The 14,063-nt window shown below is 37.4% G+C and overlaps 1 protein-coding gene across 7 annotated transcripts in view; it reads left to right on the top strand.

The window, feature by feature from the left end:
• The window catches only part of DDC (dopa decarboxylase), a 73,951-nt gene that overhangs the window by 55,884 nt on the left and 4,004 nt on the right, over positions 1–14,063 (top strand). For 6 of the 7 annotated variants that reach the window (XM_042048841.1, XM_042048838.1, XM_042048836.1 and 3 more), the window contains 3 exons: positions 2,362–2,381; positions 3,134–3,232; positions 10,401–10,502. In XM_042048841.1, the coding sequence (XP_041904775.1) occupies positions 2,362–2,381; positions 3,134–3,232; positions 10,401–10,502 (221 nt within the window). Of the gene's footprint in view, positions 1–2,361; positions 2,382–3,133; positions 3,233–4,514; positions 5,111–10,400; positions 10,503–14,063 lie in introns of those variants that run through there. The other variant, XM_042048842.1, reaches the window with a different exon arrangement.

The following is a 14,063-nucleotide window of genomic DNA, read 5'->3' as shown; positions in this document are numbered from 1 at the left end:
TACAAAAACTTTAGGTCTTACCTAGGTTAAATAACACTTGAAGAAAATCAAATCTTTCTTAAAAACAGGTGGTTTCAGTAAGGCCACCTAGTTGACCTGAAAACTTTATCACCCCAGTTGGATAAAGAGTATTTTAGCCTTCATCTTGCCTTCAGAAGGGTGATAGCATATTATGTGATCTAACACAATGATTTCAAAGAGATCAGCTGATTACTAGCAGTTTAGGAATGCTAATTTTTTTTCTATGCTCCATTCCCTTTCAATATCAATTCTCTGAAGAGTTGGACAACGCTTTTCAAATGCAAATGCCTCTGGTTAAACTTCCAACCCACACTTATGCCTTCAATAAACACAGTCAAATTTGCTACATGAAGATGCTGCAGTACTCATTGATCCCTGTGTGATTTATGGAATGTCAGCACTCCTGGAAATATGACTTGTATGGAGGATCTTGAATTCTCCGCATTCTCAGGTCTCAGAATTCCTATCCTGGTTTACTAAGTAAATGAAGTAGTATTTCTGAATTCACTCATCTCTCACTCAAGAATTTAAATGAGCGGAAAAATATCTCTATCTGTGAGCAATTACTCTTAATAACCATATGGCAATTATATGTGTCCCCAAGGGGAGAGTCTTTATTTTGTCATTAATTATAATTTTATGTGATTTGCATCATCACACCAGGAAGATTATACTAGCTTGCCTGGCAACCCAGGATATAGGTCAAATCCTCATGGCAGTGTTAGAAGAATGCAGCTTTATACTCTATTGTGAACACCACATACACTCCCACAATGCAATTCCTCCTGGTTAAATACAGATGTAAGACTAAGGCTTGTAATCAAGGAATCAAGGACTAATCACTGATTACATTCTGCTTCACAGCTTGGGAAAGGCGTTGTTGTGGATCATTAGACACCAGCCCCTTACAGGAGCGTAGGATTATTTATCTGTCACCAGTCGCTTTACTCTCTTTGCTACCAGTCCTGCAGCTATCAAACAGAAATGGCTGCTACAATTGGCTGCAGAAGAATATGAATGTTATCAATTTACCTTGTTACCAAGCAGAGACAACCATATTCATTTCCTGAAGTTCAGGAACAGGTTAATCATTGTTGGTTGTTTTGTGGGTTTGGGGTTTTTTACCACCTGGAAACCAACATAGTAACAGGTTAAAGAACCCAATGGCCTTCTGTTACAGGCAAAGAAGGACCATGTTATTTCCTATGCTTTGGCTGTATAAATGAGAGGACATTGGCAAGAGAGCTTGTAACACAGGAAAAAGTCTTTTTTTTTTTCTTTCCTAGAAAACATAAAGGCTGAAAATTATGTAAATGCCATAGACTGGTCAAATTCAGAAGCTACAGTTCAACCTTCCAGTTGACAGTTCCAGGAGTACTTAGCATTTTCCCAAGGAATCCAAGTACATATTCTCCTATGAAGCTTATACTCCACTGCAGAGAAATAAAGCAGAATAAGGAGGCTAAGCAGATGCTTCCTAAAGAAGTGCTTTAAATATTATGTCAGTTTAATTTCTGTCACTGACTTACAGCAAGTAACTAACTATGTTCAAGTTTCCTTTACTGTGAAATCAGTTTAATTCCTTTATTTAAAAAAAAAGTAGGTGAATCCTGACACCATGTGCTTCTATAAAGGATAACTAATAATGCCCTCTGTTTGCCTCCCTGGACTGCTCTGTGGCTTAGTCCATCTGTGTTTGTAAGGGGCTTGCACTACATCAGAAGAAAAGCCATAAAAAATTGCAGAATACTATTCTCCAAGCAGGAACAGGTCAAATTCTGAGTGAATTTTTCCAGCCACGTATTAGACATGTTGAAGAATTAGCAACAAATATATGTATGAGTATAAAAGGTATTTAAAAGTGGATTATTTTTAGAAGTGTTACCAGTACAGTAGGGTAAAGGTGATGACATTTCATAGTAGAGCATGAGTTATGAAGTGAGTCTGGGGATCCTGCAAACTGTTTAAACCAAAATTAATAATAGTTGCTTCATCTACTGCTTGTTTTCCCTACAGGAAGAAAATAAACATAGTATTTATTCTGTCATCTCCATAGTATCTGCAGTATAACAGAAAGGAAAATAGTTTCTTCTGTGAACTGTTTGCTAGTGGTATATTCTGACTAGCTAAGGAATGAAGGTTATTAAAAGCACCTTCATTTAACATGCTGCCAAGTACCCAGCTAGATATTTAGTGGTCCTGGTGACACTGATGATGCTGAATTTTGTTGCAGATGTAAAGGACAGCTAAGATGCAGCTTTTTCAATAACATTAGAATGATTGAAGTCTTTGGCTGTTGTGATGATGATGCAATGTGAACATTTTTTCTTTAATTTCCAGGTCTTGTAACAGATTATCGGGTAAGTACAGTACCAATGTAATAATTAATACTATTACTTGTACAGACTGGTATTTTTAGGACTTTTATTTTTTCATTACTATCATAAACCTCCAAACTTTATGTTTCTTTTCAAGAAGGATGCAGCTTTCTAAATTTTTAACATTCCTTGAACAGAAATTTGGGGTTGTGTTTTTTGAAAAAAAATATTGTTTAAAGGCAGAAATTGTCTTGCATGTGCAATATCTTTAGATTTAGGCAGTAGAAAGAAATTTCCTAAAGTTTTGGGTTTGGGTTTTATTTTCTTTAACATAGTGAATAACACAATTAGAAAAAAAATTTAAGGCATCTCTATTTTAATCTTTTACCATGGAAACACTGTTGTTTTGAAATGGAAAACATACCTGTCTTTGTAGATGCTAGCCCCACAACTTTAAACAAGCCAATGTACATGAGTTTCTCAGATACTTGTTTTTCTAAAGCCCTTGAGGAGAATTTAGGATCCACAAAGAAAATTTGGTTTGCCTCATGGCCCTTTCATTCTGACTCCAACTTCCTTTGCCAATTTTAATTTGAAAATTTTGAATATTAAATGGTATTAATAAACAGGGATTAATAAACCAGGAATAGATATTTCTACTCTTATTTGACCCACCTCTGGCAACTGCCCATAGGATGTGGAATGTGGTTCACTTCAAAACCATGGCAGAACATACTTTCTGCTGTTTCACTGCAATGGTGACTTCTGACATGGGCTCTTCTCTCTGGTTGCAGCACTGGCAAATCCCCCTGGGCAGGAGGTTCCGCTCCCTGAAGCTCTGGTTTGTGCTGAGGATGTACGGGGTCAAGGGGCTGCAGGAGCACATCCGCAAGGTGACTGGGAATTGCCTTCTTGGGTACCCTGTGGTGGGACGGCAAGGGAAAATGAGCTGGCCATGTATCTACTTTCCATGACTTCTGTACACATCAGAAAGCACAGGAAATAGTTTTAGGCAGCTCAGTTCAACAGGGGTGCTGCTCGTTTGCCCCATGTAAGGTCACAATTTCATATCATGGCAGGCTTAAAGGTGCCGTCTATTTTGTGCTTGTCTTCAGGAAAGAAAAGTCTAGGAATTTGGAATTTCTACAGTATGGTACTATACTTCCCTCTCAAATTAAGCCAGAGCACATCCATGGTTTTGTTGTGGAAACACATGGATATTCATTTCTTCATTATATTATTGATGTGCATGCATTGATAACATATTTAGATTATGATTAAGGGATACAGTGACTTATCTGGCATGTCTACCTCTGCTGTTGCTTTCTTTCCTGTTTAAAATACATTTAAAAGAAATGTGTACAATTTACAGTTTGTTAGTATTTTTATAAGTACTAAGTTCATTCTTGATGTAAAAAGGGGGTTTTTTTAATCACTAAAAAACATATGTGGCGCCAGTCTAAATTATATATATACTTCCTCTGTAGTGGCAAAGTCAAATTCAAGCATAGCTTTTATCTTTATGAAGTTCAGGATAACCTCTAGTGAGGGGAGATCCATGACTTGGCTCTAAATATTTACAAAAATATCCATTAACTAAGGGCCTAGCCTAGCATACCAAACTCCCTGCAGACACACATTCTTTCCAATTGTGGTACTAAACAGAAGAATTCCTAAGAAAGGCTTTTTCCACTCTTGTAAAATCACTGTAGAAGGAAGTATCTTTTCATTTGGAAAGGTTATGGGATAGACAGTACCCTCTTTGCTTCTTATTTTAATCACACTAAAGCTTTCAACTCTACAAATACCAAAACTAGATTTTTGTCTTTAATGAGGCTTTCAGAAATAAATTTTGGCAGCTGTGGCAATCCTGATGTTCTTGTATCAATCATCCTTGTATCAATCTGATACATATCCTTTTGATGAAAAATTGATTTGAGGTTTGTTATCCCTTTATTAGTATTACCATTACCATTCCTAGTAGCATTTTCTCTCTGGTTAGATTTCTTGCGACTGCAATTATTGCAGTATGATGCTGTTTTTAAGTAGGGCTAAATCTCTCACTGGGAAAATAGAGGGTTGAAAGACTCATATCAACTGCATGGCCTTTTGTCAGGCTGGTTCCCACAGGTTGGTATTTACATTCAACAAATTCCCACTTTCCCTGTGTCCCAGGTATTTCCCGGACTGTCCAGGCAAAAGCTGCGTGTCTTCATAGAATCATAGCTGAGGACCAAGCTTTCATATTTTCTATCACAATACAGTTCAGGAAGGCTAAGCCAATGAATCTCTTCTTAAAGATACTGATTCCAAAGTAAGACCCTTGTATCTTTCCTCATTTGTAAAGGTAATTCAGACAGCTAAGATTTCCAAGGGCTTGTTGAAATGAGTGTGTTTGGTTTATATTTCATTAAGGACTAAATTGTTCTTCAGTATAAATATAAAAATAAGTTATGAAAGGGAAAGAGGGATAATTAAGTGAAGAATTTGGCTCACTGTATACATCTTCAAGCTGGAACCATTAAAGTAATTTATCCTCATACCCCCTTGCCCACTCCCAGTGAATGCTGGTTCAGTGGGTTCCAAAGCATCTTTAAAAAAAAATGTAATTTGTATCTCCAGCAAGCCTCTGTTGAACTTAAATTTCAAGAAATAATTGTGTTTCATTTGCTCCCTGCTCTAGCAGAGTTTAAGGTATCTCTTATGACTTTTCAGCTCTGTTGGTAAAATTATATCACTAGCTGCAAAATAAAAATTAAAAATGTGTTTAATATCCTGTACTTTTTCCTCTCTTCTCAGGAATTATCATGAGCTACAGGTAGATTGTGATGACTTTTCTTTTGGTAGGGTAGTAATGAAGTATCTAAACCAGCCCAACATTGGTTTAAATTTTTAAACCTACAGACAACTTTCCAAATGAAAAATAATTTGGAATTTAGCTTCACTTGTTAACTGAACTTTAACACTGCTCATCCGCATGCCTGGCCGTGAGAAGCTGCTTTCTTTTAAACATGCTGTAGCATCTTGCAAGTAGCAGCTTTTATATTCCCATTGCTGGCCAAGGCAGTCCCAGGCAGTTCCTGGATGGTACTGTCTCCTGTGTACTTGGGACTTTTAGCTGGGTTTTAAGGGAAGCCTTGTAGGTGCCAGAAGTATTTCTGAAGCAGTATATTATGATTTGGAGATGCATTTGAGTGGGTGATAGAGTGGACATGTAGAATGAAAAGAGGCCCAGGAACAGTGGCAGAGGCAGGTATTGCAACTTTCCAGTGGAGAGCGGAGGTGCTGGAGCTGGGGAAGCAGGAAGAAGCGCGCTCTCTCCCTCTCCCTCTCTCTCTCTCCCTCTCTCTCTCTCCCTCTCTCTCTCTCTCCCTCTCTCTCTCTCTCTCTCTCTCTCCCCCCCCCCCAATCTCGTATTATTAAGGAGTTGCCCCGGGGAAAGGATAACAGAGTCGGGCAGAAGAGTAGAGGTTTGAAACAGTTCCTTAGGCTGGAATCTGGGGAAGGAGATGCCTATGTTTGCTCCTAAGTCATGGAAAACTCTAGGAAGATCTGTGCAGTGTTTATAGATTTCTAGTTTGGCTTCTTTTGTGCAGCCTGGTGTTACTTACAAAGGGATTTGAGATTTTCAATAGTGGTGAGCTTTCTGACATGATATAGATGGAAAAAACACTGTTTATCCTTAAGAAGCCACCCTATTTGTTGTGTGTTAGCAAGTTTCTGGGTGGAAGACCAAAGACATCTGTAACTATCTCTTCACAAACTTCTTTTCTTGAGGTGAACTGTCACTAAAATTTTATTCGTGTATTTTAAGGAAAATATGTTTGTTGTGTTTGCAGCCTTAAGGTCTACATCAAAATGACTGGATAACCACTGCAACTTGGCATTTACTTGAGGATGGCATTTAGGAACTAAAATATTCCCAGGAGATGAGAATGTGTGACTTGGATTTAGATACAGTAATTTTTTTTGTTTTCCAAACATTCCAGTTATGCACTCTTTTCACACACAGCATGTCATATTAACCTATTGCAAAGTATAGGTTTTAAAGCAGTGGTAAAGGGGAGGATAGTCATCTTTGAAGGATGTGGGGAGAGACGAATACAAATTTTGGAGGTAAGTCCCAAAGCCACAGAGGAGATGTAAAAAGAGGGCAAAACCAACAACAACAGTCTTCTGGACTGATGTCAACCACTCAGAGTCCGTATAAATGTGAAATCCAAATGGCCCATTTGCAAACCGCTTGACCATCTATTTATTATTCCTTCGTTGGTTTAAGCCCTCTCAAAGAGCTCAAAAGTAGTTTGAGACATTTAGGAGTTAGTGTGTTTTTGTATGCAATGCCTATGAATATTCTGACTCAGCTGAATCCTCCTTAGGACCAGAAGTAATCAGTGTACTGACGATAATGAATTCCATTAAAAATTAACAGTAGAGTCCAAGAAACTGGAACTGTAAAGAACAGCAATGCTAGAGATAGCATTAAAAAAATAGCTAAAACTGGAGAGTGGCATGGTCCAAGTGGCTGTTAAGAAGACTCTTTTGACAGCATTTTCCGTCAGTGTAGTGGGATGCAGGCTAAGGCAGGCAAAGAGGTGAAATCTATAGGAGGAAAAGTACAAAGTGATCAAGACTAGGCCAGTATGTTTATCTGCATATACACAGTAGTGTACTCTGATGCTTCAGAGAAGCTCCCTGCAATCAAAAACTATTTTAGCTCTTGAAGACTTTGCCCAGAAATTAAAATTCAGCTTGAACATGTCAGTGCAGAAGCATTTATATTTGTATTTATATTTATATTTATATTTATATTTATATTTATATTTATAATGATTTTTATTTTTATTTCTATTTATTCACAGTATATTTACAAGAATACAGATTTTTTAAAATAGAGACCACATTCTAGTGCCTTGCAAGTTTACTGCTCCTATTATTATGTAAGACATTTCCCTTTATCCAGAATAACCAATTTAATTAGATCCCTTGTTTCCTTTCTCACTGCAGAAAAGCAATGGTTATTTGCCTGCGATAATAGTGACACATAAAAATTCCTTACAAGCCTCTTTTTCTCAATCAGGTAAATTTCACTGTAACGACTGGGGCTGTAATTCTGTTCCTATATACCAAGATATTTCAGGACACTAACACAGTCCATGTGATTCCACTTTGAGAACCCCACATGATGAAGGGATTGCCCAAATGGTATTTCTAGAAACAGTATGTGAGCTGGTTTGTGTATGTACACATACACAATCATATAAATTAAATCATATGTTAAATCATATGACAACTCTAGATAAAATAATTTTGAAAAGTTAAATAATATTTGAATGCCAACTTTAGTTAATGGTGCTAGGGACACAGCTTGACACATATGTCAAAATCAAAAGTACTTGGAGATTCAAGATATCCATAGGTCAGGCTTGGTATGTACACATTCAGCAGAAAACTGAGAGCAGCCTGTCAGTCTTTTACTTCTCCTTCTTTCCTATCCTCAGTTTCGTGCCTGCAGTTTTCCAAACGGGACTTTATTTTCACAGTGTACCTGCCTGTCTTGAAAAGCTGAGGCACTAAAGTCACACGTGTCCTCCTGTGAGTTACTGCCATACTCATGTCCAGAGCGTGGGTACAGTTTTTGGACTTAAGAGAGGCACGTTTGATACCTAAATGCCCTGCAGTTTTACAGGGCTTGAACTTCCAGGCTTAATAATATTTAACTTTACTGTTGCAGCAATCTTTGTAAGAGCAATTCAGGATAATAGCTTATGGTTCAAAGGTGCAGGGCCATGGGTAACTGTACTTAGGCAAAGCTGTACACGTGAAACTCCAGTTAAATCACCACTTTCTCTCCTTTCAGTTCTGTAAAACCTAAAACGCTTGGTGCCCCCCAGTGTCTTTATCAATTATTGCTGGCTGTTAAGACTTGCTGTGGATATAAGTATTTGCATCCAGACATGAATGCAAAATACTTCTAGAATTTTGGTTTGTGACATAACTAAAAATTTTCTATTTTCCCTTGCTTTTATTTCTTTCAAATTCCTGAAAAATCATTTAGTTCAAAAACTGGACGTAAGTACATGCTATAAAATGCATAGCTTGGGTCTGGAGTTTTCTTGTACAAAATTCTCACAGTAAGCCAAATCTTAAATGTTTGTTTTATTCAGTTCTTACCCAGACAAATTTGGATGAAATTCAGCTGGTGATTACATTCAGCTGGACAGTTGTGAAATTCTTATCTCATTGAACATGATTTGTTTTATGGATTTGATTTCCAAGACACGGTACATGCAGTGCAGAATTTTGCAGAGCTGTGTAAAAGACATGTTTGGTTAAAGCTACAGAACGTGAGCACAGGAGGAGACAGTAAACAACCATTGCAACACCTGTGCCTATTTCACATATGTTTTTCATGCACTTATTATGCATACAAGTATCTGTATGTATGCAGATACTTCTGGTTGGATTTCACAGCTGTAAATTCATGTTCTTCATATTAGCAGAACATTCAAACGCCTTGGAAGGGATTGGACATTTTACTGGTCTCATTCCTGACTCAAAGAGCTTTCAGGCTAATTTTAGAGGGAGATGATAAATGGATGTAACAAACAGCAGAGCGGAAGTGGTAACAACAGGAAAACTAGCTGGTTGCATAGGGTACCAGTAAGCGCAATATGAAGGTTTGAAGCAATGTTTTGATTCAATCTAAACTATGTTTTTCTATTTTAAGAAATAAAAAACCATCTGAAAGCTATGATTAAGATTGCAAAATGTGTTGGCCTTTTTTCCTTTTTTTTTTTCCTTTTCTGTTATTTCTGTTTTGCCTTGGTTTTGTCCTTTCGGAAGAAGTTCCTCTGAGATGAAACATTCCACGTTTAACCCTGACCCAAAGTGATATGTTTCATTTTTGTTTAATAGCTGTCCTTGAATTTACAAAAAGTCAAAGTGCAAAAGCATGGGCTTAGTTGTTTTTTTTTTTTGTAAAACTATTTGCAATCCTAAATATATAAAAGCTGAAGAACCTTTAAACATGATTTTTAGATGTTTCAGATAATTTTTGGTATAGACTGGCTATTGCACGAAGACAAACTATAATTCAAATGGCTGGTTGCTGTTGCTGTCTTATCTTTTTTGTTTGGTTGGTTGGGGTTTTGGGTTTTTTTATGATAGTGAACACTAAGATAATGACAAAGCCAGTAAGAGGGGGACTGGATAAAGTACTGCAGGTACCTGATGAGGATATGGGTTGGTTTTTTGAAAATGCTTTTAAATTAATTTTCTACTTGGAAGAAAGCAAAGCAAAACATGGTGTGAGTGTGCAAGTATCACTGACTGATGTTAAGACTTCCCAGCTGGTTTTTACTATGTCTGTTGGTATTTTTCCTATTTATTTGAATTTTGGGTTCATCTGCTTCAAAATAATTGCTCTGGCTTGGTGCCCCCTGTAATTCATTTTTGCCTCGGTAACTTCTCAACAGGTTTGCTGAGATTTGCTATCCATTTTCCTGATAATACTGCCATCAACTTTCTTTTCAACTGAACCTGAGCACCCAGGTCAGAATAGTGAGCAAGTTCTCCCTTTCTTCACAGATTTCTCAGATTAAGTGAGCTATTCTAAAAAAAAGTGTATCTTTCCAGCTTAATTTGCACTGAAACTGTGACCCTTTTTTCCCTGCATATCTGTCCATTTCCCCCTTTCCCTCTAATGACTTCTGGACTCTTCAGCCATTCCCAGCCAAAACTAGCAGTGGCATAAAAACTAAAGGAGAATTACCTAAAATTATTTACTCTTAATGTGGTATCATATCAAATTGTGCTGAAGTGTCTCAAGAAGTAGACCGGTACTGCCTTTGACAGACTGAGATACTAAGACAGCAATGGCTCCATATGGTCTCTGGAAGTCATAAACAGGATGGAAGTTAACACAAACAGATGGCAATATGTGAATATTATCACACATCAGCAGAAGGAACAGAGCAAAGGAATGGCAAATCATTCAGCACACCTTTTCTCTTGGTGAATCCAATGTATACAATATAGATACTCTCATTCTCTTCTCAGCATGTCAGGCTGTCGCATCAGTTTGAACGCTTAGTCCTTCAGGATGAAAGGTTTGAGATCTGTGCTGAGGTTGTCTTGGGACTGGTCTGTTTCCGGCTGAAGGTAAGGCAGCTAAGATCTCCTATTTCTGCTCTCATGGTTTCTAGCAACACCGTAACCTGCAACTGAATACAGTCTTTGTAGTTAATATACTTGATTATTTTTTAAGGAAACTAAAGGGAGTTCGTTTAGAACAAAGCAGATGAAAGAGAAAAGCTTAAGACAATCTTGTTAAAACTGAATCAAATGCTTAAGAGAAATTAAAGCATATTAAGGCATGGAAATATATAGTCAAGGCAAACAAATGTTGTAACCTGTCATCAAAATGACTGGTACATTCTATGCATGATGAGCTTTGATAAAGATGATTGTTTCAGTATATTTCCCTAGACTTCTGTGTATGATGAGTGCATATTACCTGTCTCTTGTCAAGTTAATTTCTTATGTGAATTTATTTTTCAATTTTATTAAAAAATTACTGTCACAGATGAAAATTAGAGCACTAAACACTTTTTTATTGTTTTCTTTAAAGACTGCTTTTTTATCTATAAAATTCTGTGGTCAAACTGGGAAAATTGAAGCAAGATATGTTTAAACAGGTTATATGGGAGGCCAGATTCCCTGCTGCCCTTGGCTGTGGTCTGCTTTTTATTGCTGAACATGATCCTTTTGCCCTGTTTGGCCTTTTATTCCCCAAAATCTCTCAAAGTGCCAAGTTCATTGATGTAGAGACCTTGCCCAACAGAAACTAGAAAATACATTCTGCACTTGGAGCATAAAATCTGCAGTAGTTGGGAGAGCTCATTTGTTTTAATCAGACATTGAAAAGGGATCAGTGTCTTAGTTTAGGTAATGAATTCATTTTTTAGAGTAACTTTCAGCTAAAGCCTCTGTAAAGGACTGGATTGTGACACTGAATCTGACCACCAAGCAACAATAATAATAACAACAGCACTAGTGTTTTCTAGTTATGATACTTATTTCTAGTTCACGATACCTAAATGAGCTTTTAGCTTTTCTGAAGGCTTCCAAGCACACCTTTTCTCCTTCTGGATAGTGTGTTATTATTAATTTTTAACAAATTCTTTTCCCAGTCATTCAGTTGCCCCAGTTACCTGAGTTTGATGCAACTGGCTGAAGAAGCTAACAATTAAATACTAAAGTAAAGGTGAATTCATCTGGAATAGGAAAATGTTTTTTTTATAATTTATATTGTTTAAAATAAAATTGAAAAAGACCCTGTGTCTAGGGGATCTGACAGATTACAGAATGTAGAGTTTTTTCAGTAAGTGGAAACACAAATATAATGCCTTTCCTAAAAAGAACTTTTAAAAGATATTGAGGGATAGATTCTTTGGCTTTTATTGCTCAATAACAAAATGTTGGTTGCAGTCTGCTCTCTCACATGGAACTAGCAAACACTAGTTTTGCAGATCCAAAGGCAGCTGTTAGTCAGTGCTCTACATTTACTTTGAAGGAACAGTTTTGGTGAAATAGAGCATAGCAACACAGGAATTGTCACTTTTGATCAGACCAGTAGCTCATCCTCATCTGTTCTCCTGTCCCTCATGATTCGGAGGAAGAAATCTCATCTAAAGGGGAAGACAATTTTACAATAGGAGGTAAATATTGGACCTTTAGCTAAGAAACCTTTGGACAAGTTGTAGGATGAAGGCCTGATTCCACTGAAAAAACAGTGTAGAAAGAGCAGTGTTTTCATTTCTTGCCTACCTGATCCAAAAAGAGAAAAAGAAAACTAGCAAGCTTTCAAATTAAGAGATTTATAGGTATTTTAACAGCTTTATTTGCTTTTTATATCACTCCTTCAAAAATCTTTCTGTCATTTTTATAATTCATATTAAAATACATCTTAGAAGCAGGGTATTTGTAACTTTTATGTAGTTACAGTACGACCAAGGATCAGGGGCCTTGAACAATATAATGCTGCACAGCTGTAAAAGTATGACTTTTTTTTTTCTTCCTTCCTTTGTGCTTGAGAAGCCCTTTTTTATTGTTTTGCTTAGCTGTAACTTTTAATTTTTTGCCTTTCACACTGTTGAGCAAATGGACTAATTACCTATGACTTTCATGTTATAATTATTTCATCAAATATGTTATGCCAAAGGGTTAGTTTTAGGCCTCCTTGTCATGACTGCAGATGAATACAAGTCAAGCTAGTAATTTCTCCAAGGGGGTGTGAATGCTGTCTTATTGAAGCTCACAGACTCAATCAAAGCTGGCTTCTCAAAGCTCTGGGAGAGGATTAGTCACTACCAACTTCAATTTGACGTGACACCCGAGTGTCACAGCAGCCCTAAGGTGGAGCTGTGAGAGTAGAACAGAAGAAAGCTAAATGAATCTTTCTCCTTCCTCCCCTCACCCCTGCCAACTTAACATCATATACCTGCTTGCATTGCCTGAAAGCCAGTGCTGTGCATTTGATATTAAAGGCAAGGATTGTCATTTTAATAAGGCATTACCTTTGATAAGAAAGCAGGACATCATTGTCAGTGACTGACCAGGAATAGGTGGGGATTTGCAAAACACCAAAGCTGGCCCATTTTCTTAGGAGCAGTTCAGTTGCATAAATATCTCCTAGAAGAGTAAGGCTAAGCCATGAATTTCAGGACATCACACAAAATTCCTGACAACTTGTGCTAAGACAGAACAAGGTTTTGACTTGGGTTCAACTCTAATTCTTAATACGATCTAAAAACTTGAGAATGATACATTTATCCTTGCTGCCAATGGGAAACTGTCGGCCTTATGCTTTGGTTTTGTATGGAAAAGGCTAAGCAGGAAAGTCACAACTGCCCAGATTTGAAAGAAGGTGTTTTCTGATCAGGAAGTTTTCAAGAAGACCAATGCTGCCCCAGTAACACAACTGCTGCGGAACAGACGGATTTGGCCATTTGTGACTCTTTTTCCACAGTCCGTGCTCAGTAAGGGGACACTGCAGTAAAAGTGCAGATGCTCCCAGAATCTCTTGCAATTGTGTGTTACCACCAGTGTAATAGAGAGAGTAAAGGATGCACAATAGCTAAGATTCTTCCTCTGATGGATTCTGTGGTGGACAATTCTTATAGAACTTGAGGCAGATACTTTTTTAGGGTGTTGACTAATAACATGAAACCTACTTATGCCAGGGATACATTACCTTAAAAATTTTTTAATTAAGGGTAAGATTTCACATTCAAAAGACTCTCTCACAGCAGCCATGCTCAAGTGAAGACTGGAAGGTTTGTTTTAGGAAAGTTAGTACAGTTCACTGCAAAGCTTCCTCCCATGTTTGTTTGATTAGATCCAAGAAGAGTGTAATAACATGGATACAATAATGAATGCTTTTAACATAGCTCATGATCTTAGGTCAGAAAAGGGCAGCTATCACAAATGCCCCAGTGTGAACACTGCTCCTAAAGCCAAGATAATCCATATATCTCTTTGTGGCTCAAAACTTCTCTCGTACATCATCATCTTTTTGATATCCTTTGACAGCAAAGGACTGAGAGATGAGAAAATGGTTGCTTGTTACTGGTGCTACTTGGGCTTGGCTGCTTGGTGGGATTTACATTTTCCAGGCTTGTTTCTGAAATTCATTGTCATATCCATTGAATTACAATGATT

This window comes from Corvus kubaryi, unplaced genomic scaffold, assembly GCF_017639235.1.
Source record: "Corvus kubaryi isolate FWS band 111438036 unplaced genomic scaffold, C.kubaryi_AGA036_p1.0 68, whole genome shotgun sequence".
NCBI classification, from domain to species: domain Eukaryota; kingdom Metazoa; phylum Chordata; class Aves; order Passeriformes; family Corvidae; genus Corvus; species Corvus kubaryi.
Note: the sequence above shows the minus strand (reverse complement) of the source record. Positions and strands in the feature narration are given on the sequence as shown.